This window comes from Mycteria americana, chromosome 1 (genome assembly GCF_035582795.1).
Source record: "Mycteria americana isolate JAX WOST 10 ecotype Jacksonville Zoo and Gardens chromosome 1, USCA_MyAme_1.0, whole genome shotgun sequence".
Taxonomy (NCBI): Eukaryota; Metazoa; Chordata; class Aves; order Ciconiiformes; family Ciconiidae; genus Mycteria; species Mycteria americana.
This window is the reverse complement of record NC_134365.1, coordinates 86,099,501-86,127,197: the sequence shown is the minus strand read 5'-3', so window position 1 is coordinate 86,127,197 and position 27,697 is coordinate 86,099,501. Positions and strand designations below refer to the sequence as shown.

Below are 27,697 nucleotides of genomic sequence, written 5' to 3'. Positions count from 1 at the left end.
CTGAAGAGTGTGTGCCGCCTCTCTCTGCCCATCCCAAGAGCTCGCTGGAGGTGGAGGAGAGGGGAGAAAGAGGAGGACTTGAAAGTGCCCGAGGAGCTCCCGATGCTAAGAGGAGACAAACATTCCCGTGGACGACGCAGAAAGGACAAAGCTGACTGATTTATTGCTGTTTTCCATAATTTTTTTCTCTATATCCTTTGGCGCACACCAGTGTTTGGAGATCTTTGAAAACACAAAACAAAACACCAACCCCGAAGCCCCAACCCCTTGGCTAGCTCTTATGGGAATGAAACACTCCTCCCGCTGCCTGCTCCTGAGGAGGAAAATGGCGGAGAACGCTGCCGACAGCACCGAGGTAAGGATGCGAGGCAGAGCCCGGCGCCCGAGCTTCCCCAGCCCCGAGCATAGGTCCCTTAGCAGAAGCAGCAGTTAAGTGCAGATAAACTTTCCTGGCTCCTTCGGCTAGCCCCTACCTCCGTTGTGCTATGATTTCCTGCATGCGCCCCCCCCGTTCCCCTAGGCAGAGAACTTTGCATCCCGCTGAACCCTCCTGTCGCTCGGGCTGCTTCCCGGAAGCCGCCGCTTTACGGCTGTTTCCCCGAGAAGTTGGGTGGGCCGGCGCGGGCCGGGCGGAGGTGAGGCTCCGTGCGGGGTACGGGGTACGGGGGACTGGGAGGAGAGGAGGATGTGTGCGGCGGTAAGGAAGGGGGCCGGTTATTTGTGTGTTTGAGGAGGCTGAAAGGGACAAAGAAGGGCTCTTGCGACAGCACCTTGGCCAGCTCTGAGTGCTCTTCCCCTGGCAGAACGCCGTGGAGCCTCTGCTAGGATTGTTCGGGGGACTTCAGGAGTATCCGTATCTCTGCAGCATTCTGGGTATTACCAAGCGGAGCTGCCCGAGGCGGGGGCGGAGGGCAGGAGCAGCATTCCCCCTTGCGCCCGGCTGGCCTGAGCAGTGCCGAGAATAGCTTTGCATTGCTTTCGGGCCGAGAGGGTGCCCTGCGAGCTTCCAGGTTTTCTGCAAGAAATCCTCCCCCCCTCCGCATTACCTGCGGCTTCCTCAGCCTTTCCCATCTCAGCAACATTGGGGTTGAGCAGCCCGTGTTTACTTGTGTAGGGCTGTCTTGACCTCACTGAGACTTATCAAGGGATACAGCAGTGTGTGAAGTCTCAGATCTGGAAAAGCAGAAGGATGCAGGATGCAGTCACAGCTTCTCTGGGAGACAGGCGAAAGTGCGAGTGTGTGCTAAACTCCCCGTTTCTATTAATAGACTGTGCCTAGCACTCTGACTGAACACTTAACACATGGTTAAGTGATATGCAGTACAGCCATGTACAGACCCTCAAGGACATTGCACCCCAACCAACTTCAACAGCTTTGCCCTTACATGCACGGGTGGCACTGATCCTCCTCCCCAGTTGCCCTGCAGAGGTAATAAAGAACAAAAGCACCACTTCAGTGTGCGTGGGCACATGACTATTCCCCCCTGTATTCTTTCAGTGTCTCTGCCAAATGGCTCCTCCTTTCAGATAGTCCTCCCAGTAGGTGTCCTGCTCCCTCATGAATTCCACATTTCGCTTCCTAATAGTGCTCTCCCTGCTTGACCTTCATAAATATGCCTCCTTTGCCATGCCAGGTGACGAGCAGAATTTTCTTAAATGAATGTGATGTAAGCACTAAATCAAAGAACGTGCCTGCTACTGCCTTACAGCCCCATAGAGTACTGTTTGCAGGAGAGGCATCTATAAATAGCAAGAAGTCTGGCTGCACATCTGTAAGCTGTCGTAGTACTGACAGCACATATTGCATTAAAGGTCCCAGGATCCTGGGCAGTATTTTAAGGAGAAATGTACAAGCACAGCCAGTTCCTTCCAAAGCCATTTTTCAATGGAAATTGTCTTTAGATGGGGAAAATAGGTGAGAGGAACTCTTTAAATATTCATCTTCTATTTCAATTCACTATTAGTACGTTTTTGTTGTTTAACCGCCTTTGTCTTTCTGCTTGTGCAATGCTGCACACACTGCCATGTCATTTTATGGAAAAGGCTTTCTTAACAACAACAGTTTCATTCCAGTACTGCATACAGGTTAGGAGAATATTAAAACGCTGTGCTTCCTCTCCTCAGAGTATCCATCAGTGACAGATTTGTGAAATAAGAGTGAAAATATTGCAGATTAGGCATATCCTGCTGCGCTTGTACCTTAAGAAAATCAGAAAGGATACATTCATAACACCTGCCAAGATATTTTCTATTTTGGTAATTTTCATATTTGTGATGTTAAGATCTGTTATGTATTGTGAGAAGTAGTCTGCATACATGCAGACTTAGAAGGACACCAAGCAAAATATGCCAAGACCTTTGAAGCTCTTTCACTCGTCAAGCATCTATATTTAGCAAAGTCATATGATACCAGTTTGACCTTCAAGCCTGTATTTCTGTAACTTTCTCCTGAAGTTAGCAAATGTTCTGTGACAGAAGAAATACAGGACAAAGCATCTCACTTTTGGAATTATCACAGTGTCAGACGAAATTAGGAATTGGTATAAATTTGCTTCATTTGAAACCAATGGGTTATCAGTAATATGCGTGATTTGATACTCACTATATTTGTGAAGTACTTTGATGCTGTGGTGACAGGCATGATGTAAAAAATGTCAGCTATAATGGGAGATGAAGAGTTAAAACATTTAGCAAATGGTCAAAATGCCCCACTTCCAAATCATTCCAAAAACCTTCTGGTTCTTACTCAGATTGATTTGAGCCAAGTACTTATGTTACAGCTTCATAGTAGAAAAAAATTTTTTTTTAAAATCTACCACAGCTCAGAGCATTACTCAAACTTTGATCAAACATGGCAAGTATACTGTTTCAGTAGTAGGGCAGTTTAAAAAAATACATTAAGACAAAGAACATGGACATTGTATGAGAAAGGTTTTATTCCCTTAATTACCCTCTGATGACCATAGCACTAGTTTATTAGCCTAAAGAGCTTAAAGAAATGATGACAACAAATCCTCTACACCAATGCACGCAGCATGGGCAATAAACAGGAGGAGCTGGAAGCCATTGTACACCAGGAAAACTAAGATATAGTTGCCATCACAGAAACATGGTGGGATGACTCGCACAACTGGAGTGTGGCGATGGATGGCTATAAACTCTTCAGGAGGGATAGGTGAGGCAGGAGAGGTGGTGGGGTAGCCCTATACGTTAGGGAGTGTCTGGATAGTTTAGAGCTTGATGATGGTGACGATAGGGTGGAGTGTCTATGGGTAAGAATCAGGGGGAAGACCAACAAGGCAGATATTGTGGTGGGAGTCTGTTACAGACCACCCAACCAGGATGATGAGGCAGACAAACTATTCTATAAGCAGCTGGGAGAAGCCTCACAATCGCTAGCCCTTGTTCTTGTGGGGGACTTCAACCTACTGGATGTCTGCTGGAAATACAATACAGCAGAGAGGAAAGAGTCTAGGAGGTTCCTGGAGTGTGTGGCAGATATCTTCCTGACACAGCTGGTGAGTGAGCCAACTAGGGAAGGTGCCCCACTGGACCTCTTGTTCACGAACAGAAAAGGACTCATGAGCGATGTGATGGTTGGAGGCTGTCTTGGGCAGAGTAATCACAAAATGATAGAGTTTTTGATTCTTGGAGAAGTGACGAGGGGGGTCAGCAGAACTGGCACCTTAGACTTCCGGAGGGCAGACTTTGGCCTATTTAGGAGACTGGTTGACAGAGTCCCCTGGGAGGCAGCCCTAAAGGGCAAAGGAGTCCAGGAAGGCTGGACATTCTTTAAGGAGGAAATCCTAAAGGCACAAGAGCGGGCTGTCCCCAGGTGCCGAAAGACAAGCCGGCGGGCAAGAAGACCGGCCTGGCTGACTAGAGAGCTCTGGCTCAAACTCAGGAAAAAGAGGAGAGTCTACGACCTTTGGAAGAAGGGGCAGGCAAGTCAAGAGGACTACAACGGTGTAGTGAGGTTGTTCAGGGAGAAAATTAGAAGGGCCAAAGCTGAGCTAGTGAGCCAAAGCTGGTTAGTGACCTGCTACACCACTTAGACATTCACAAGCCTACGGGGCCTGAGGAGATCCACCCGAGAGTACTGAAGGAACTGGCAGAAGTGCTCATCAAGCCCCTTTCCATCATTTACCAGCAGTCCTGGCTAACCGGGGACATCCCAGTTGACTGGAGGTTAGCGAATGTGACACCCATCTTCAAGAAGGGCCACAAGGAGGATCCAGGCAACTACAGGCCTGTCAGCCTGACATTGGTACCAGGGAAGCTGATGGAGCAGATCATCCTGAGTGCTATCACACGGCATGTAGAGGATAACCAAGGGATCAAGCCCAGCCAGCATGGGTTCAGGAAAGGCAGGTCCTGCTTGACCAACCTGATCTCCTTCTATGACAAGGTGACCCGCATAATGGATGAGGGGAAGGCTGTGGATGTTGTCTATCTAGACTTCAGTAAAGCCTTCGACACGGTTTCCCACAGCATTCTCCTGGAGAAACTGGCTGCTTATGGCTTGGACGGGTGTACTCTTCGCTGGGTAAAGAACTGGCTGGACGGCCGGGCCCAAAGAGTGGTGGTGAATGGAGTTTACTCCGGTTGGCGGCCGGTCACAAGCGGTGTTCCCCAGGGCTTTGTGTCGGGGCCAGTTCTCTTTAACATCTTTATCAATGATCTGGACGAAGGGATTGTGTGCACCCTCCGTAAGTTTGCAAACGACACCAAGTTGTGCGGGAGTGTTGATCTGCTGGAGGGTAGGAAGGCTCTACAGAGGGACCTGGACAGGCTGGATCAATGGGCCGAGGTCAATTGTATGAGGTTCAACAAGGATAAGCGCAAGGTCCACAACAACCCCATGCAATGCTACAGGCTTGGGGAAGAGTGGCTGGAAAGCTGCCAGGCAGAGAAGTACCTGGGAGTGTTGGTTGACAGCCACCTGAATATGAGCCAGCAGTGTGCCCAGGTGGCCAAGAAAGCCAATGGCATCCTGGCTTGTATCAAAAATAGTGTGGCCAGCAGGACTAGGGAAGTGATCGTGCCCCTGTACTCGGCACTGGTGAGGCCGCACTTCGAATGATGTGTTCAGTTTTGAGCCCCTCACCACAAGAAGGACATTGAGGTGCTGGAGCGTGTCCAGAGAAGGGCAACAAAGCTGGTGAAGGGTCTAGAGCAGAAGTCTTATGAGGAGCGGCTGAGAGAACTGGGGTTGTTTAGCCTGGAGAAAAGGAGGCTGAGGGGAGACCTTATTGCTCTCTACAACTACCTGAAAGGACGTTGTAGAGAGGTGGGGGTCGGTCTCTTCTCCCAGGTAACAAGTGATAGCACAAGAGGAAATGGCCTCAAGTTGAGCCAGGGGAGGTTTAGATTGGATATTAGGAAAAATTTCTTCACTGAAAGGGTTATCAAGCATTGGAACAGGCTGCCCAGGGAAGTGGTTGAGTCACCATCCCTGGAGGTGTTTAAAGGACGTTTGGATGAGGTGCTTAGGGACATGGTGTAGTGATGGTCTTGGTAGTGTTATACTTGATGGTTGGACAGTTGGACTTGATGATCTTAAAGGTCTTTTCCAACCTATACGATTCTGTGATTCTGTGAAATACAGACAAGGGAAAACCAAAGCTACAGTAAGACAATAGTCACTGTTTCCTCAAACAAGAATACAAGAGAGTAGAAAAGCAATAGCTCACTAGCATTACTTTTCAGTCAAGGAGGGCACCTCGTGTTACCAGGAAACTTAGAGTAGTGTGCTCCCATGGTACCAGACTGTACAGACATTTACATTACCAGTATCCCCATAGCCTTATATTTTGATACAAAACATAGTTAAGTGAATGGAAGCATTGCCACAGGTGCTGTTGGATCTTGGATCAGGCTCAGAATAGTTTTGTAATTTTATTGTACTGATAACAGCCTGATATCAGTCTGTCTGCCAGAGTTTAAGTGGAACCAGTGGTTTTTTGTATGTGTTTATAGCAGCCTGAGAGTACACAGTGCTTTGTATAAAAATAAAAGTCAAGGGGAATAAAACCATAAGTCCTTTCTATTTAGAGGCTCAGTGAAGGCCATAGGGGTCCCACTAATAGGAAGCTTGCTAGATTGGTTTCAGATCCTTGTTTGGAGTGCACAGGGAAAAAAAGATTCAGAAAATCTTTTTTCTCCTTGGCCATCCCATGAACTTCAAGAGAAGTTCCATTGGAACAAAAGCTGTAGAATCTCTCCTCAAGATATAAAAATGAACCTCTGTATCTTTAGTCATGAAAGAAGACTTGTCTAAATAAAACAGGACTGTTTGCATAAATAACAGATCCAGAATTGAGTTCTCTCCAAATAATTAAAGACACTCAGACAGAAAACAAAGTGAAAGAGAAATTGTTCTTTATAGAACACATGCACGAAGCTTCTGCAAAATTCATGGTGCTGACCTGCTGTAGATTTTTGGTTTCTGGGTCTTTTTATTTTAAATGTATTAAATGGAAGCCATATTAATAGTAGGCCTGATACCAGCGATGGGAAACAAATTGAAAGAAGTGAGATTTCAGAAGAAGTGTGCCTTAATGTAGCTTGTGGACCTATGCCAGGTGAAGGGAATAGCACAAAGTTGCCAGGGTTTATGTGCACATCCAAGAGACATATACATCTACATGTAACAGGTTAGTTGCTGACTGAAACAATTCTAGAACCTGAAACTGGGCTGGTTTTGTACAATGCAATTGCATAGTAACTTCATAAAAGGCAGTCCTTACGCTGAAGACTTCACAGCATCTGTAGAGAGAAAAGATGCCTGTTTCACTACTAAGAATAGAGACATTAGGTAATTTATTAATGGTAGCAAAATAGAGTTCTCCCTGAATGTCCTATTATACAAAGCTTGGGTTTTGGTTAGAAAGAAAAATTCTTTTGAAGATTTGGGGTAACAGGCATAAGAGATGTGCTTCCCCATACAAATTAATATAACTGGCACAGTATCATGAGATCCAGGTCTGTGAAAGTAACTGCTCTGTTATCAGAAGTGGGGAGATTACAATGTCCTATCTGTATGAAATCCAGCCATACCACTAATAAGGGGAGAAGAGATTACAAAATCTGTTGAATCATGAGCTTCTGTTTGTGATTCATGAGTAGGAAGAGGATTTTCTCCTTAGTAAGTTATCAAAGTACAAATGAACAGAAGCAGAGCAAGAGTGTGCCTAACAGAGAACAGTGGACTGAATTTATTCAGTAAACGTTAAGTTTTGTTCCTGGCTATTACTGGATGATCTTGGAGATATAATCTAATCCCTCTGAGTTTTCCTGTTCATACTGTTGAATTCTGTAATTTATTGGTGAAAGGTGCTGTAGAAGATTATTATTTCGTGTTATTAAATTTCTTAGAACACCATATATGAACAAACATTAATGAGTGGGTGATGTTTACCCAAGAGAGAAATAGCACTGCTATGTGGTGTACTTCTTAGGCTAACAGAAGTCATGACAGATCTGGCATGGTGTCATCTAGCTGAAGAAGCAGCTTATGACATACCTTTCAACCTCACTCAGTGGTGTGCCACGTGCCTACATCACATAACTCTGAACGGGAAAAGTTGTGGTAGCTGGTGTGTGCAGGTAGTATAGGTAAGCTATAGAGACCAGACCAGTGGCCCATGTTCTAGATGTTTTGCACTGCTGACAAGGCAGTCAGAAAGCTGACCCATGATGTCAGTGAAGAATCTTTCACTGTGGGTGTAGTCAAATCCCCAAGGGCTATAGAGGCAGCTCAGAGTTAAAGCAGGGAATATTCCACTTCACCATCTTTTGATCCTGTACAATGCTCCTACTAGGACTAAGTAGCCCATGCTACTTAGGCTAGTAACAAGGTAGCTCTAATATAGTCATGGGGGCTTTTTTGGCTTCTAGCCAATTCAGGAGTGAGGGAGTAGAAATATGGCTCTGAGCCATCTTCTCCTACCAACTTCAGCTGTGAAGAACATTAATTTAACTCAGCTGAAGATCTCAGTGTAGTTAAATGCATTCTATTCCTTTCTCAAATTTAATACTAAGAATTCAAGACATTGACCATAATATTTTGGCCCCATTCAAGAAATAACTTTTGGTTGGCATTAATAGTATAAATAGGATCAAATAACATTATATAAAGAATAACAGCAATCACTCAAAGCAGAGTTTCAGAATAAAGGTATCTTAGCGTGGATCATCCTCTGCCAGTATAAGGTTGTTCTAGTGAACACCATTTTAGTGTAAAGAAGACTGGTATTTTTTAGGAAGGGTATGGTTCATCTTGGTGACATCATGGGCCAGATCATATTGTGGCAATGTTAAAAGAGAGGTTCCCTGCTAGTGAGCACTTTGCACAGAAGTTGCCATAATGACTGTTTTTTCCAATGTCAGTCTGTGAAAAGCACCAAACTCTTCAGAGAAGAGTGCAAGAAATTCTTTAGATGACCACCTTTGTAATTGTTCTACCTCCATGCTGAAAATGAGCTTAGCAAGTCTGACTCATGTGCCTTTACCCTCAGCCTGATCGTGAAAGATGAAGGCTTGTGCCCTTACTGGTACAGGCAGAGGAGAGAAATATGTAAAGGTAAAAACGCATTGAGCCTAATCTTTTCATAAGATTTTGCCTCAGCCTTTCTGAGTTTGCAACTAAGTTCAGTCCATTGACAGATGAGGTGATGAACAGCTAAAGGGGATGAATCATGAAACTGGTTGCTCCTACCTCTGATTCCACACAGAATCCTGCTGCCTGCTGTCCTGCTCACTAGCTTTAATGACAGCTTTATTTTGGTCTAGAGTTTAGGATAAAATGGGATTGTCCTTGCCATAATTTTCTTTCTTCTTTGGGAATAACCTCTAAGCAACAGAAACAAGAAGCATTCATCTCAAGGAAGCAAAGAGGAGATTACCCACTAAGTGGCTGAGTTGATGGCCATAAGGGTATCTTCACCATGCCAGAATGGAGCAATTGCTGACTAATCACAGCCTACCTGTGTTCTTGAACAGGTATTGACTGGCTCCATGGAATCTCTTGGCATGCTATTGCTTTCAAGCTGTTGCATGGGAGCTGAGACAACTTTCTCACTTCACAGTGATTGTGAGAGGATGGGCACTATTTCACTCTTAGTGTTTCAGTTTTAAACGGATATTTAAGAGGTATAGAAAGATGAAGGATGATGGCTTTATTTATTTCTTATAAACTAGGTTTTTCAGGTCCTGGCTGCGAAAAATCTATCTCAAAAAATCCACATTTTAAAAAGTATGTAAAATTTTGTCTTTTCTATAATCTGCATATTTCTAAAAATAGAAGCTCAGTTTGAAAATCTGGAATAGGAGATCTATTTAGCTTCATTTTATTGCATCAACAATTTGGAGATTTAGAGACCAGAATTGGAAATAAGGCAGACTCACTTGAAGAAGCGCTCACTGCCAAGTTTGCTTTTCTGAAAACTCTGTTAAGTGCAGAAATTAAAGATAATTTTGCTTTGTATTTGAGTGGGAAATGTTAGGTGATCATAAATAAAATCTCAATGTCTTCGCTTTCCAAAATGAAGATATCAGTAACAAAATATTTGCAAGGAAATTATGGTGGGAATAAAATGTTTAGCTAAAATTTTAGACAGAGACACAATAAAGAAGGTGAGGAGAATACTATTCTCCCTCACTTAAAATATCCTGTCCTGCAGTTAAGACATGCTCTTGAAAGTTTGCGTATATTGAGGACTGCATTGTACCTGGGTCTTTTCCTCCCAGGGTGAATTATTGTTTAAAAAGGGGCATTACCACCTTTTCTAGCCATTATTCACAGAAAAGGAGTTCCTTAAGCTTTTCTGAGAAAGGATGGAAAAAACCCCCAACTTTGGAAGAGGGGACATGGAGGTGTGTATTTTCTAAGACATTGTTTTATACCACTGTCTTCCTCAGCTTTTCCTAGTGGCAAACTCTTCATCATAGTGCAGTTGGCAAGCTTCACATTCAGCTTACTGTCTGGTCTGGACCATACACTTAAGTTCCTAGTGCTCTGCTTGTCCTGTCCAAGGATCCAAGTGTATCTGAACCATGCTGTCACAGTTCCCCCTCCCCTTTTTAAAAGAAAAAGTAGCATTTCCCTTTCTTGTAACAGTACGATGAAAGTAAACATATACTGGTTGGGAAGCAGTGGTATATAGCAGTCTCCAAGGATTTGTGTTGAAGTGTTCCTTCAATGTACACATGTGGCCTAGCAGTTCTTCTGTCCTTCTTGTCCTTTTCTGGCCATACAGCTTATGTTTCATCACTTCTAATAGCACCAGAAAGCTCAAACCCAGTCTCAGAGCCCAGAATGTGTGACCAAGCCAGGGCCTTCCAACAACAAACCACCAGTCCAAACTTATTTCTGTTGTGGACCTTAATTTTTCACTTAGAAAGGAGGAGAGGAGACCCTCCCATCTGTTTCAGTTTCTAGTTGTGTCCTTGTACTATTCATCAATCCATTGCCCTGAAGCTTGACCCCAGCTTGGGATAAAGACCAGGTACTGATTTTCTCTTCCTTAGTGACAAATAGGGAAGTAATTAACCCTTCCCATTACTCCTTCTGAGGAGTATTTGAGGACCGCATACCTCATGATTGTGCCCTATATTAGACATTACCCTGTCTGAAGTACAGGATACATACTTTTTTTTTACTCTAATCTCAGTTACATTGGGATATATCAGGAGTAATGCCACTGAGTCCTTTATAAATAGGGATCACACTCAGTGTCACTGCAGAAACACAGAAGTGTTGGTTAGAAAGAACTTCTTGTGCAACCTCACACTCAGTGTAGAACAGTCACCAGCATTAGATCATGTTGGCCATTGCTGTCTCTAGCCAAGCCTTGAAAATCTCCAAGCACAAAGATTCCACTACCTTTCTAGACACCCTCTCCCAGTGCTGCACAGACCTCTCAGTGAAAAAGTTTTTCTTATTGTCCTATCTGACCCTCCCAAACTGCAAGTTGTGACCTTTGCACCTCGTTATCTCATCTGCTGCTCTTGAGAAGAGTTTGCCTCCATTTTCTTTTTAACTATCTTTCAGGTACTTGCAGGCTGCTATTAGATTGCTCCTTAGCCTCCTTCTCCACAAATCAAACAAGCTCAGCACACAGTAATCTCTTACAGGTCATCCTCTCAGTCCCATGACCATTGTATTATATAGCATCTTGCTTACCTCCTTTTAACTAAAAGCCGTGCAGAAATGTTACGAGAATGGAAAGGAAGAATATTTTCATAACTGAAAAAACTTTATAGCAGAAGACTAACTGATTAAATGCACATGGCCAGGTAATGTCAATAAAGTGTATTCTGCAGAAATCCCTTGTGAGTGATCCCAGCTGTGTATCTGGCATGTTTTAATTTGGTATTTTGGGTTAGTTGTTTCTTATTTATTTCTCCTAGAAAGAGAGAGGTCAAATCTGAAAAGCAGCACTGCTTCTTACCCACAGTTTGCATCTTGTGTATCTGTACAGCTAGAACAGCTGTTTCAGAAGGAAATCAAATGAGATAGTGTTAGCCACATTATAATATAGTTGCCTCCTTAGGAGTCATGATGTTTTAAACTTAATTAGGAGTAGCTGAATTTACAGGCAGTAGGCGGTGTTCAACAATTGTTAGGGATGCTCTGCCTATTGTATTGTTGAGCCTTAAAAAACAGGTAAGGGCCATCATTACCCTTTCAGTTCATTGACTTTGATATAACCCACTAGATCCTATGCAAACCTGAAGCAAACCAAGGATGTGAAATAATAAAACTGAGGTACAAGAACAGTTATTGGGCAGAGAAGACAAAAAAGGGAACATACTTTATTGTGCAAGAAAGTATGTTGCAGACTAAAATTTCAGCTAAATCCTTTTCAGCTCTGTGTAAATCTGATGATTTCTTAGATTTCTGGGATTAGAAGTGGCAAACATGAAGTTGCCCTCAAGTAAAAGCCCAGTTGTGGAAAATACTATATTTAGTCATGCATGAAACAGAATGTGCTTTGTAAATTTACTGGTGGTCAAAGGTGATAATGAATTTATTTCGTGAAGGTGGAAAAGAAAAGGAAGGAGGGAAGAGAGGAGAGAGAGGGAAGAAGGGAAGAAAGGCAGGAAAGTGGTGGACAGTGAGGGAAGGCAGGTGGGAAAGGCAGTGAGGGAAGTGAGGGAAAGGCAGGTGAGGGAAGTGAGGGAAAGGAAGGGAAGAAGTGAGGGAAAGGCAGGTGAGGGAAGGCAGTGAGGGAAGTGAGGGAAAGGCAGGTGGACAGTGAGGGAAGAAGGGAGGGAGAAAAGGAAGGAAGGAAGAGGAGGGAAGAAGGCAGGAAGGAAAGATAGGGAAATACAGTCAACATCCAGAGTAGCCGCTCATTTCCATAAAAGCAGGAACAATAGAAATATATACTTAAATTTGCTATCAAAAAGTCACAAATCACACTGTGACTCCTGAAGGCTGGTCTTACCAGTAAAGACCAAGGTGAAGAACACACGGAGTACCTTAGCCTTTTCCACATCCTTTGTCACCAGGGCCCCTATCCCATTTAGCGATGGGCCCACATTTTCCCTGGCCTCCCTTTTGGTGCCTATGTACCTGCAGAATATTTTCTTGTTGCGCTTCATTGTCCCATTGTCGGATTCAACAAATGTAAGGAATCAAGGAGCTGTAGGTGGAGGTAGCAGGACGCTATCAGGAGACTGAATCAATTCACCCTTTTACAGCTTGTAAATAAGGAAATAATAGAGGTTTTTGCAACAGCTGGTAAGGTCTAATGCAAACCTCAATCTCTCTGTCAGAGAGAATAAAAACAGCATTGACTTTTTTGACTACATTAGTCAGTCATGGAATAAGAAGACATAGTATGTAGTTCTAGCCCTGTGATTCACCCCAACCAACCATGAATGGGGAAAGAACATAACACAGAAAAACACAAGACTGTTTTTAATTAGTTATCAAGGTGTGTGTATTAAAGCTTCTTTGAAATTCTCCATTGAAATTTGCTTTTACCAGTGTTGTCTCACAAATGGTTAATCAATGGTTATTCTCACAAATAACTGACTTACCATACTGTGAGGAAGATAGATTCTGTCAGTGAAGGCTTTTCACCCACTCTCATACCCTTGCACACACACATACTGTTTTCTGAGACCCACCCCAATCACCACTCCAATGAGCAGAGCCAGGAGAAAATGTGACACTCCTCACTAGTCTCTGTGTCAGGATCTTGAGCAGCAGCTCAGCTCCAACTCACCACAGTTCCACCTCAGGCACTCACACTGGCTCTCACCTCACCTCACCTCACATTTGATCACAGTCACATTGTCATTGCTGAACTTGACATATTACTGAGAAGATCATTTTCCTAGCTTGCTGTTTTAACTACATTACCCTTCTATTAATATCTAATCTGCTGAATCTTTATATTCTATTAAATCAAAAAGTTGTCATTTTCAAGGCCATTTGAAGCATGTGTCCTGCTACTTATCATTTCTCATTCAGTACCAAGAGGTTAATTCAAGCCTCCAGTGCCAGACTCCGTCTCACACTTACTAGATTTTTCAAACATTCTTTAATGAATATAATACTAGTACTGTGACAGTGTGTATACAGTTTTAATGAAGGTTAGCCTAGAACTTGTAAAACTAGGACAATTCAAAATTGGGTTTATGCTTCTGTTTTCTCTGTATTTGGCATTCAATTTCTGTCCTCCTTTTCAAAGAGAATTTTTGTTTAAGTAGATAAACTTAACGGGGGACAAAGATAGATACGGATTTTAAGCAAATAAGGTGCTTTCACTTATTACTGTGAGATTTTAATGAAAATGTGAAACTATTCTTCTAAGATTTTTTTTTTAATAGAAGACATGCTTTCATGTAGCCTCAATACAATTATTTTATTGAAGCAAAAAGTCTCTGTGCCATCTTTCTATCTGATAGTCCTGTTCCTTTCTCAACAGAAAGCCAATAATGCACCTTAGTGCTCATAAAATATGTCTTTGTCACTTTGTAAAGTGGAAGGCAAAAGTATTTATGCTTGCAAGATCTATTTCCACCAGGTAAAACTGAGTATTCTAACCATGCCTACTGGAAACAAAGGCATTCTGATCTCAAGACAGGTTTACCCTTGTGTAAATGCACCAGTTTCAGCAGAATTATTTATGGTTTATATAGATTCAAAACCAGCTCACATCTATATATAAAATTTTATTTAAAAGGATGAGTTATCAGTGTTTTTGCTCAAGAATAGAGTTTTCATCACTCTGTTTCATGATTGTGTAAAAATATTAGGAGTATACTTTCTCGTATCCCTTTCTTAACTGTGTTTAAAAGATGTGTCTGAAATAGCAAAAGCTTATTCTCTTGTTAACACAAAGCTATACAAGCCTGATTTATATCAACGTGACTATCAACAACTGCTTTTGAAATACACTATGTAGATATCTTTTTAACTAGGTGTAGTTCAGAACCTGTTGGAGTTAACATAAATTGCTGAAGATCTTTGAACACTTCAGTAAATATTCTATTAATAATGCAAGAAGTGCTGAACACACTGGTTTGGTCATGTGTGTCAGTAGTACTCAGCATGATTATTTATTGTAGAATCAAGTTCCATACTGGCAGGATATTTAAAAACATTCCTCATCCACCTTGTATAATATGGAGCAAAAGTAATTCCACTGGAACTAGTAGGATTACCTGTGTTCTGAATGTTAGATACATATCAAGTTTCTTAAATAACTGCTGAAAACACACTGAAGTCAATTGTGGTATTTGCAGCTCTCTTGAGAACAACTATGCTACCCAAGCCTGGAGTTGATGGGTTATTAATCTCAGTCTCTTACAATGAAATTTCTCAGACAAGGTAAACCAAAACCAAAGGTTTAATGACCAAATATGAGCAAGTGTACTTCATTAGGCTAAATTTACAGAGTGCTTAAGGACATCTATGTCATCCTTGCTATAAATGAGGACTAGTAAGTCTCAGAAGTACATACGATTGCCTTAACAGTCTGAAGAAAGATTAATATTTCATTGTCCGTTACTAAGCAGACTTACGAGAAGCTTTCCTTTACGAGGGGTTTTTAAACTTGAGATTTAAGTTTAATTAGGTCCTTCAATGCAGTTACAAAATCCCATCACCGTTACAAAAACATTAATGAATTACCAAAAAGATATCCAGTTACACTGACACAACAGTTTCTACTCTGACACTATTTCAAATCAAGAAAGTTACTGTACTCCCCATCTTAGAACTAAAATGCAAATGCAATACACACTAGTTCTGAATGAGAAGACTACGCTATTTAATAATTCAATAACTGCCTTAACATTGTGATCATTTGTCATTTCAGCCACACAGAACAGTATGCAGTTCCTTAAACACACATTAATATGCTTACTTACAAAATTACTTATCATGTTATGTGTCTTTATACATATACATATACACACAATGTTTATATTTACATAAATTCAAACTGCATATTGTGCTGTGACTTTCATTTCTTTGTGCACCCCGGTTGTCAGTGTTATTAGAACTATGTCAGAGAAGACACTATTGTGCCAATGTGGGCTCATATACCCTAAAATTATAAAACCTGGTTAAAGTCTTATACCACATAAAATGTTTATATAGATAGATTGATATATTTGTCTGTTGACAGATAAACTCTTATGTTTAAAAAGGCAGTTTCACAGAAAAGTCCTAGCTTTTCATTCAGTAACATCCTTTATATTCACTGTCTTCCTCTGTATCGGTGGTCTTATAAAATTCAGTTTAGTTCTGGAGAATTACAGGAAGATATAGCCTTCCATTTCGAGTTGAAATAACAAGCTCACATTTCAGATATAGTGCTAACAAAGCTCTAAAGTAAGTTTAAATTCAACTAATTTGGTGAGCTGTTAAGAACACAAACTCCCAATTCAGAAAGGGAGCATTTAAAAATATTTGTCTGTTTCAGTTTAGATCACTTCCAAGCATTCACACCTTTGATTCAGCAATTAAATATAACTGGTCTTGTTTTCTTAAATTCTGTAACATCTACATATCTCAGAGGTCAGAGAATAAGACAGCACACTTGCAAGTCAGACCAACTCAATTAAAATGCATAAAATGCAGTTTAGTTACTCTCACAGAGGTCATTGATTTGAACGTTTTTGCCAGTAAAAATACATTGAGAAATATGTAAAAGCCTGGTTCTCTAAAATATATTTTCTTCAAAATGTCTTCAGAAATTTAGGCACTGTTACTGTCATTCTGAGTCACACTGTTCAAGCACCTTTCATGCCCAGAGAATCTCTTGTAGGCAGAATATATTCAACTCAAAAGTACAAAGCAATTATTTATTGTCTAACTTATCTAAGGCAGTTAGGATTAACAAGTTACTAGGCAAAGCACTAATATGCTTATCATTGCCAACATGAGACATACAAAGAACCTTTGCTGGCCAGGTAATCGTGAAGCAGGTGGTGAAGGGTCAGATTCTGCTGCTGCTGGGAACGTTCGTGTTGTTTCATGTTACTTCATGGTCATGCTTCATGTTGCTGTTGCTATCTTTAGACTCCTTTAGCATGTTATATCTCTTCATGTTATTGTTTTTCTTCCTGAATCCTTGAACTTTAAATTTGTATTTCACCTTATTTTATCTTTCATGGCTCTATGCTACAGGCTTTGTCAAAGCCCTCTCTTACAATTTAGGATTTTTCTCAGGAGTCTGAACAAAGGTTACACATCTGGGCAGCTGATCATTTCTAGGCCTTGAATCACACTGCTGAGCCCTTAGGAGGAGGCTACAGAGAGTGGGATGCAGCAACTAGGAAGACACTGAGCTGAATGGGTACTTCTGAAAACCATAGGGGTAAATTTCTGAGTATTTCTCTGCCTACTGTTAAGTGATCTAAGAAGCTCAGCACACCTCCTCCAGCCAGGGCCTCTCCTGCTTGGCCACTGGAGTCCAGCCTAGTGCCCCGGGGACCCAAGGGCCTCTGACCAGGCTAAGGGACATGGTTGACGTTTTCCTGTTTGCAGGATGCACACACACACGCAGAGCACACCAACATGGCCACTCGCACAGGCTGCCCCAGACAAGGTGCTGCCTTCAACAGCACCTACATACAGGGCTTACATAAAAGACCGCTAAGTCGCCCCCTCCTCTTCAGTGGGCAGAGGCAGAAGGTCACTAGTGTAGGCACACACACCCCACTCTCCAAGTTGACAAGCACACACATGTTTGTTGATCCTTTGATTACTGACGTGGCCCCTCTGCCTGCCCAGCACCCCTGCCTGGATCCTGGGCACCCTTACCCACACCACAGGGTCCCCAACTTGCCGGCTGGTCCAGCTTGGTGCTTGATGCAAACACTCAGCACTCACACAGTTGTCCCTCATGCACTCCACATTCACAAGTCTCCCCGGGCATACCAGCATGTACCCCCGGCCAGGGGGACCCTGGCCTGGACCCTAGGCCCCCCTAGTCACTGGCTAGTCCAGCTTAAAGTTTGCTGGTGAATATGCGCACACACTCCAGGCACACCAGAACTGGGGAGGACACAGACTCTCCCCCCCACAGCCGGCACCAGGCACACGGGCAATGGCCTGTGGTCCCACTCCAGTGGCACTGAGCTCCTTCCTCGCCTTGCTCACACTGTCCCCCTGACAGCTGGTTTTGGCAACAGACACCGTTCCCACCCCAGTGGCTGGGGGTTGAAGACCCTCATTGGCTCCAGTAGCTGACACGGAGACCCCGCTCGCTCCAGTCACTGGGGCCACAGGCCAGGGGCGTCCACTCCCCGGTCTGACCCCAGGAGCTGGCACCAAATTCCCCTCACGCACACACAGGTCTCACCAGTAGCTGGCACACGTCCTTGCAGCGCACATTCATATGGGACAGAGAGTGAGCATACTCAGAGATGTTTAAGAAAAGATTTAATAAGAAGATACAAGAAACTAGGCTGGACTGCATTGATCAGGCACCAGGCTCAGCCAGACAAGTGTACTGGCCAGCCCTCTTTACAGCCAACCGGCCCCTCTTACAGCCCTTTCTGTCTATCCCCCTCTTTGTTCCTCCCTGCTCTCCCTTCCCCTGTGCATCCCCCCACTCCACGGCTCTGCACAGCTCTGTTGATTCCTGCGCCCCTTGCGGTCCGGGGTCCCCCAGTATGCAATATCATCAGTTGCAAAGTCCAGGCCGATCTTCCTGGAAGTGGCACCTGTGGTTTCTTGGTAGCCCATCAGCCAGTGTGCATGCTGAGGTTTGTTCCTTGCTGTTGCCTCCATGTTTGTTTTGTCAGGTCTGTGTCTCTGTGTATTTTGTTTCTGGTTTCCCCCTTTTCCCCTTAGTTTCCCAACTGACAGGTCCCCAGTCAGATAACCTCTGAATAAATTATTCCGGCTGAACTGCTGGAATAAACTTTCTCACACTCTCATGTGCCCTTATCAATTGATGTGACTGACCAGGTTTGGTTCTCATCACTGCCTCTCTTACCAGGTTTGCGTCCCCATATGTTCTTGTTCATGGCTTCCTCCTTTTCTTATTGTCCCTGTTGCATTGGAAAAGGTCCTTGATCAGATACCATTAAAGGAGCAACACTCTCCTTCCACATACATTTCCACATACCTTTGAAATCCTGGCCCTCATCTTAGCTATACTATATGCCTGTACTTGCTTAGACATTTTTTCTAGTTCTGCACAGATATTTTGTATAGGTTAAATTTAGGGATTTTGAAAAGTTTACCTGGGATTATACTACAGTTGGAATGGCCAAGTGAATCCTGTATTTTTGAATGATGATTGTTCTGAACATCACACACATTTGTATAATTTAAACCAAGTCTGGGACTTCTAGTATAATTTAAACTTGTAGTATAATTTAAACCAAGTCTATAGGTTATTTAACCAAATCTGGGACTTACTGTGCATATTGTACAGTAAGTTTGATGACTCACAAATGCGCTGGATTTAGCACATACAAACCAGAATTGTCTGTGAGCAGGTCTGACATTTCCTGAAACATATACTATTTCTGTCCAATCATAGACAAATATGATAACCCTATATTAAGTAGATTAAGACTCTAAGCCGTACTGAAATACTTCAGTTAACTATAGATCCAGTAAGAGAATGAATGGAAAAATCAGTTGCGCATTGTAGATTAACTGTGCCAAATACGGATAATGTATTAAGTCATTAAAGTCTTAAAAAATAAGATAATCTGTTTTGCTTTATTTAGAATCTCAGTGTAATAGTAATCATGAAGTCACTGTTATTCTCTTCATTATGTATGATCAAGACCTATCTTTCTTGGAAGCCAGAGTTATATCTGTACATAAATCCATGATCAGTACAATCTTACAAGGACAGAAATAAATGCTACAGGTACCTAGTTATGGTGACAATTTTAAACAGGATTTAGCAATTCTGAATTGTACTGTGTACACAGAGTACCTTTTGTATAAAGAATGAGAACAGTTCTCTAGCAGCTAGTTTCTCCTAAGTCATTAGCAATACATTTTCTTATAAGATATGTCATGATAATGAACATCAATATTAATCATATTCTATAAAGCACCATTTATATTTTCCATATTGTATGTTATATTTAGGGCCTCTGACATTTTTCATTACTTGCAGACTTTTCAGAGGTGTGAAAGTCTAATCCCTATTAAAAACACAGAGGCCACTGGGCGTCAAAGTTTCTCTTAAAAGCCACTACCACTTACAGCTCCACTAAGGGGATTGTGTGTTATAAGTGTATAGGAAGAGTGAAATAACAACAGAGAATTAATATTTTTGCCAGAAACAGGAAATCTGGTATGTGATTCCTGTTTCTATCCATTTCCTTGTTTGGTGATCTCAAATCATGAGGAAAAATAAAACCAGAAAATAGCTCAAACATCGATTTTGCATCCAAATAAATTTGAATAAGCAAATCAAGGCTGGAGAAATGGCCTGGCAGGAACTTCATGAAGTTCAACAAGGGGGAGTGCAAAGTCCTGCACCTGGGGAGGAACAACCCTGTGCACCAATATATGCTGGGGGCCACCCAGCTGGAAAGCAGCTTGGCGGAAAAGGACCTGGAAATCCTGGTGGACACCAAGTTGAACAGGACCAAGCAATGTACCCTTGCTGCAAAGAAGGTTAATGGTATCCTTGGCTGTTGCGGGTATCGGCCTCATGTAGATCACTTATTCCACTACTTGGCCTGGGCCAATAAGGAATAGTTGGGATTGCACACAGATTACTTACATTAAGCCCCTGACAATAAATTGCAGGGCCACAAGGAGCAGATATATTAATCACTATTTATTACTATATACACATCATACAAAGGTATCGGACACAGTGAATAATAAAATATTAAGTGGCCTGAGCAAGCATTATTAAATAATAAGATTTACATACCAAGACAGAGGTCTCCTTGCTTGGATGCAACCAAGTGCCAATGGGCTGGAGATCCTGCTAGCTTTACACTTGGTCTTACTTTTATACATCTTCACCTTCATCTTTTACGTAGGTAGCATAATACCACAACCTGTTTATGTACCGAGTAATGTTCCAACAGAGCAAGCAAGCATATGTAAGTCTGCCTTTTGTAGTTTGAGCAATCTATTGCTATTTTAGCAATCTACTTCTATTGTGGGAGTTTGGTGGCCTATTGTGGTTTGGCAACCTATCTCTATTTGTTATTTGTTTGTGGGATGCTTTGACGTTGATCAGAATGCCCCTTATTCCACCAAGGGTTACTCTGTGCCCTGCAACAGCTGCATTAGACAGAGTATTGCCAGCAGATTGAGGAAAGTGATCCTTCCCCTTTATTCAGCACTGGGGAGGCCACGCCTGGAGATCTGTGTCCAATTCTGGGCTCCTCAGTACAAGAGAGACATAGACATACTGGAGAAAGTCCAACAAAGGGCCATGAAGATGATTAAGGGACTGGAGCATCTCTCATATGAGGAAGGGCTGAGATAGCTGGGAATGTTTAGCCTAGAGAAGAGAAGGCTCAGCGGGATCTTAATGTATATAAATACCTGAAGGGAGGATGCAAAGACGATGGAGGCAGGCTCTTTTCTGTGGTGCCCAGTGACAGGACAAGAGACAATGGGCATGACCTGAAACACAAGAGGTTCCATCTGAACATCAGGAAATACTTTTTTACTGTGAGGATGACTGAGCACTGGCAGGAGTTGCCCAGGGAGGCTGTGGAGTCTCCCTCCTTGGAGATATTCAGAAGCCATCTGGATGTAGCCCTGGGCAACTGGCCTGAGGTGGCCCTGCTTGAACAGGGTGGTTGGACCAGATGACCTCCAGAGGTCCCTTCCAACCTCAACTGTTCTGTGATTCTGTGATCCCATGAAATCAAGCACAAGATATAAATAAAATTGGAAATCTAAAAGATTTATGTATATATTTTATGCATTGCATTCTTGTTCTTTCCTTGGTTGATATTTAAAAAATCCGATAAATTTAGGAATCTGTAACAAAGGAACACAGTCCCTGGGTTTCCTCAAATATTCAGTCCTGTGAAATGCTGAATATGTTCACATCTCTGTTGACTATGTTTTCTTTTACACCTGATGAACCGAGGTCTCAATAAAATGAAAAGGACCAATGATTTATTACAGTTGCTGGATTGTACAATCTGCACAATCCAGAACAAGGGAAATCAAGACAATTAATTACTTTATGTACTTGCCAATAATTCTATATTTAGCTTTTATTGCCTTGCATTAGTTTAAGTCTTTTAACTGCTGGATATGACTTCGCTATCTCTGACACCAATTTAAGATCAAAATCCTACTTAATCATCTGTTTTTAGTGAGAAATCCTAGGTTGAATAAAGATTATATTTATTTGGACCTTTTTAAGGAGGTAGGGGAGATACTGTTGTCAGTCTCCTTTGTTCTTCCTTTGTCTTTTAATCATTTAGATCTTTCTTCATGGTATGGTCTTCAAAAGAAACCTTATTGCTTGTGAGATACAATTTATGTCAGTCGTCCTGCTGATGGCAGAACAGTGCATTCCTCTGACTCGCATCATGCATCAGAATTCTGCTGAAAATTACTATAATGTCAGTAAAAGGAAAAAATAAGCAGTTTTTTATTTGGTGCTGAATGGTTTTACCTCCAGTGATTCAGTGTCTCAAGAAAACCCATTTTTACAAGCCTTTTGTAATGCTCAAGTTCCTGAAAAGGTTCAAGAGTTATTCAAGTCACTCTTTTGGGATCTTCTTGATGACAATAATTTGTTTTCCATTCTATTTCAACAAATATGCACAAGTCATTGGTTAGGGTCCTGATGTTCTCTATCATTAGGTCAACAAATCTTTATTATTTTCTATTTTTATTATTTTACTTTAAATGGGTGAACTAGGATCTGGATTCTGCTCACGTAAATTCAAATGCTTTAACAAGATGTCTGAGTTGGTGGCCTACTTGTCCTGCCTAATCAACAGACAAACACCTCTGAATGGCAACTCTGCCCATCTCAAACCTGCATCATACTTCAAAGAAGCTTCTTTCTTTCTGTTGATCTTAGACAAAGCCTAGGGTGGCTTGGCTGCCAACCTTCAGTAATATTAACAGACCAAAAAAAGTGTTTTTTCATTTGTATGACAGTCCTGAAAACATATTCACCTGATTCATACTCCTACAGAAAATCCCATTTTTTTCTGTGTTTTTCACATTTTCAGAAACTTCTTCCTGTTAGAAAGTTCTTCCTCCCCATTAATTCTGAATGTGCAGCCAGTTCAGAAGTGAGAGCTGATGCTTCTTCTCCTCTATCCCACTCAGCTGCTAATCATTCCATGAACAGGAGAAATATTTAAAGAAACAGGATCCCAAGAAGCTTGATATGTTCCAAAAAGGAAAAAAAAAAAGCACTCTTCTGTGTCAATAAAACCTTGAATCACCTTGAATCTTCTCCCACTCTCCATGTTAATTTATTGTAGCTTCCAACAATCACTAGACAGACTGGGAAAGAGGTTTCTTTCTTGGGAATAAGGTATGAGTAGTACTGGAGTGAGCCAAATGCTGTTCTTGTGGTCCTGAGATTGATGAAAAAGATAAATCAGCTTTGGCAGATCTGAATTCAGTGACGTGGCCAGCAGCAGGCTATAGGGAAACACTATTTTTGCTTCTATTCTTTTTCTGTCTTCTTTTTTTTTTTTCCTGGTTCTTAAATCATATTAATGTTCAGAAAACTAGCAAGTGAAACTTTCAGTCCTATCCTTTGACTCACAGTTATCTTAGACAATGCACAGATTTTGATGGAATTTTTTTTTTGGCCCATCCACCAGCATGTCAAAAGGCAAGAGAAACTGAAGGCCTGTTCCATCCACCATCAGAACACAGATGGGACTGGTGCAATAAAGAATTTTTTATTGCTGTACATCATGCTGTGCCCATACTGTGGCTAAAGAACAATAATGCCAACCTTGTATGTGGAAAGGTGATAAGACTGGCTAAAAAAAGACACTGAATTTGCGTCAATGCATTCCTTTTATAGGCCTTTCAGTACCCGGAAACTTTTACTCAGTGTTTTCAAGGTTTCTTCACAACTGTGAATAGTAAAAACCTTTCTAAAGCTGAGATTGACTCTCTGAGCTTTTCAGGTTAAGAAAAGTCACATGAATCCGTGAAAATCACAGGTCAGAAGCACTTTAATCAGAGATCATCAGTCTTCATGCTAATCAACCTATTTACACAGCATCAATGCAAGACTAATTTGAACAGATGCCCGATTATACAGATCTTTCTACTCTCAGTTACATTTTCTGCTCATGTTGTCTCTAGTAATTTCCTTTTAGCTCTACAGTTCTTCTGTGTGAAGACACTTCTTCAGTCTGTAGTGATTCTACAGCAATCGTTTGAATTACTTCTCTATTACTGCATAAGTAAAGGGAAAGATGAACCACTCATGCACGTACATGCAAGTCTTGCTGCCCATGCGCTCTTGTGAATGCATTAGGCAGAGCCAAAGCTTTTCACAAAGGAAGAATGAGGACCCACACAGGATATCAACAGAAAAGCATGAAAGGGTGTGTGGCAGCTACAGAAATGGGGTAGCAGAATGCAGGCTGCCCTTGCATGCCTGAGACCTGCAGGAAGGATTCAGCTTCAGCTGACACTGTGTGGTGCAAGTAGCAGTTGGTTGTTGCAAAGAGGCACTGACAACTGTTAGTTACAGGTTGGATTTTGTGGACAAAGCATTCTATATTGTCTTCATACATCAGGCAAGGATTTCCATTCAGTCTTAGCCAAGCATGCGCCCGCTCTCAGCACACAGTAACATATGCTGCCTTATGAATCGGCATCAATGGAAGTGCTGAGACAAAACACCCAACCCCTTATGAAAATGGCAACAGCAAGAAAGGGAAGGCAAGTGGTAACAGCAAAAACCAGGATGGAGGCAGCCCCTTAATGAATAGCAGTGGAGGTGGTTCAAGGTAGACTGTGATACTTTAACTAACTTGAAACCATTCAGTATAAAATTCATACATTCTCACTCCAAGGTAAGCCTGGAGAGGGAAGACAAGATGCACTCTTCATTGTAAATCTTGAGGGGAAGTGTCTTCCTGAACTCCCAGGTGCCCAAGAGAGAACAGAGTTAGAACTTTCCTCCCACCATACACTTAACCGTGCTTTGTAAGGTAGAAAAGCTACTATTTTTGTTTTAGCAGCTGGGGTACAAGTTAAAGGCTTTCTGCCAGTTTTCTCCCCAGTGATTTGTTTACAGTTGGGCCCTTTACATCTGATAAAAATAAAGCTTTGAATGTCCTCACACGAGTTTTATTATAATGATTACAAAAGAAAATACTAGTTGCAGATAGGTGTTAAAAGTCTAATAGTCTCTTGACCAGTTTCTTTTAGATATTCCATGTATGGAGGGTGTAATGTTAAATATCAAATGTCTTATTAATGTCTTATTTGAATGTTATCCCACAAGTGTGAGGTCATTTACCTGGTGTGCAAGACACCAATATACACACAGGGGAGAGGTATTTTTATTTCATGTCTGTGCAGAGATGGGTGCTAGGTGGTAGCTCCACAAAGCTAGCACAAAGTTTGGTCATACAGGTACAGTATTTATACAGTCTAGTCATGCATATGCATAAGTAATTACACAAAGCAGTTTTCTATTGGTCTACATTTCTCTTATTTCAACTTAAAGCTACAGTGCTACTTTAATATTCTGCACACATTCAAAGGGGAGGGGTCTCTGCTTGGGCCTGGGTCTCCAGCTCGAGGGGTGTGACTTTTAGTATTATAATGAGGATAGTTTGCATGAGGGTGCTTCTTATCACACTTCTACTAGTTGTTTCAGATGGTTCCCAAAACATCTTAATTAGCTTACATATTTCTCCAGGATGTGCTTCTCTCCCAGGGACAGTAATTCTTGTTTAGACGTTCTGCTTTCCAGCCTGAATCCCCCTTAGCAGCTTTTCGTAAGCCTTGACCTTCCACCAGCTCCTGTTAGACTACACTGTTAGACTACATGAAGACATTTGATGTTACATGGGTTTTCTGATTTAGTAGAGTGATACAAAATGCACTGAAAACACAATACAAATGTAAGTTACACTTAGCAAAGTGTAGGAATTGCAATTGCAGTTCAATCCTAATACCAATGTGATTCCCATTACTGCTTTTTTTAATATGCTCACTGTCATGACACTGGGTGTCCCCAGTCACTGGGAAGGAACAGGTGAGTTGAAGGCAGCTCAAGCCAGTTGCTCTCATTGAAATTGTTCTGTTAGTTGTTCAACTTTTATTCTTTAATTTGGGCTGAGCTACGTAATCCCTTCCCCCATGCAAGTCTCAGGGAAACATTCACGCTCTTTTAACGAACTCGGGGAGCATTAGATCCACTCAACTGTTGCTTATCAAGAAACAAAGGCACCATCTGGTCCCCTTTGTGTTGAGGTAAAGTCAGCTTCTTTGCAACAGCTGTGGTCAGTTACACTCTGCATTATTCCCTGAGTTTCATGAGCACATTGCCCTTGCCCATCTCCAGTCAGCCTTCTTCCATTTTAGGAGTTGATTCAGAGAGTCACATTCCACCTCTAGGGGTTTAGTTGGTCTCAAGAGGATGCAGTACTCTGATAACCCATGCTAAGAGATGGCTGACTCCTTCAAAGTCACACAGTGAGATGGACTCAAAATCAAAGGACAAAAAGACCAGAGGACAAACTTTGTCCAGAGGACAAAAAAACCTGCCAGCCTGGTTATGACAGGTGATCAAGAGAAAATCTGTGCTATAATGTGTTAAGACCCAATGAGCTACAGCTCCAAAGGAAGTGGCAGGGTGTCTTTGCTCTGTGCAGGGAAACAGACTATTTTTTGCTAACTGACAAATGAAAGTGCCAAATGTGGGACTTCTGTTCAATGCTGGTGCTTGTTTGCTGGTAGTTCTGAAGCTGCACTGAACTGTGTAAATCAGTGTGCTGATTTCCTCTGGCACTTCAGCTCAGGAACTGCCATTTCTCAGCCTTGTTCTCCTTTCTGTCCTCATTTATCCTGCAGAGGTTAAAAAGTAATAGTGGATAAACCTGGATACTTCTTAGGCAGAGACCTCCTCTAGAGCTGAACTACACCTGAAACTATACTGAAGTATAGATCAAAAGCTTAGCTAGGACGTGGAGTGGGTGATCAATTGGAAATTTCCCTCCCTCCCCCATCCTAAAGCTCAGCAAAGCCTACAGAATATAATGTCTTCCGAGAACTGTTGTGAAACGTCTGAAGCTCAGTGAGAGGGGAAGAGAATGACTGGGATATCAGATGCAAAGTGACTTTCAGGGATCAGTGCATTAGAAATTTGCTAAGCAGAGGAGGGCTTCCATTAAATTTTCTGCTAATTTAAGAAAATAATTTGTACAGATAGAATACTCTGGTTATTTTTGTTAATAATTAGCCTCTAAAAATAGCAGAGCTCTACTTTTTCATGTGAATTTCAGCTTACCGCCTGATCCTGAGAAAGGGCCTAAAAATAACTGGGTTTATAGTTGATTAGCACTTTCTGGTTCTTGTTACCTGTCACTAGAGAGTCAGTCAAGATGATGATGGGGCAGGGAAGAGCTGTCCAGTGGTACAGCTACTTCATGAGCTGTACCACTACAGCTGGTAGTGGTACAGAAACACATCATGAGCATTGATAATGGGAGCTGTAGCCACCTCCCTTTTCATAACATATTTTCATGCACTTGCCAGAGTGATGTAAAGTAGCTTTAAAGTACCAAGCTATTTTTGTTTCCTTTCCACTTTGTGTCCATCTTGAGGAGTTTCTCATAAGGCAGTATGTCACTTGTTATTTATTTGTACATCACTGGAACCATGATTCTGTTCAGCAAAGCAAGCACTTATGCAGCAGCAATGATAGTAAGAAAACTATCAACCAGTAAGAAAAATCACAATGGAAAGTTCACACTTCTCTGGCTTTGTAGCTTCATAACTCTTTATGCAATGATCTGCAACAAAGTCTTCCTCTTCACTGCGCTCAACTTTGATATTTTCAGTATAGGCTCCTATAACTTCTGTTGCTATTTCTACAACAAGCTGTGCCTTGTGATGTGAGGCGTTTTAAAGTAATCTGGCACATGAATATCTCTCTTAACTTGGAGATGAATAAAAACCATCAGTCACCTTTACATTTCTGCTCACTGCTTCCAGATAACAGTAGTGTGTCTTCCCTGGCTTATAGTTGATGACAAAGTGAAA

General features: G+C 41.9%; 1 protein-coding gene across 1 annotated transcript in view; it reads left to right on the top strand.

Annotated features, from left to right (window-relative positions):
* The first annotated feature begins 265 nt into the window (after positions 1-265).
* PRMT8 (protein arginine methyltransferase 8) overlaps positions 266-27,697 on the top strand; it is a 75,728-nt gene continuing 48,296 nt past the window's right edge. Inside the window, exon 1 of the mRNA XM_075491769.1 lies at positions 266-355. Within this exon, the coding sequence (XP_075347884.1) occupies positions 281-355 (75 nt within the window). The 5' untranslated portion in view covers positions 266-280. The remainder of the gene's footprint in view (positions 356-27,697) is intronic.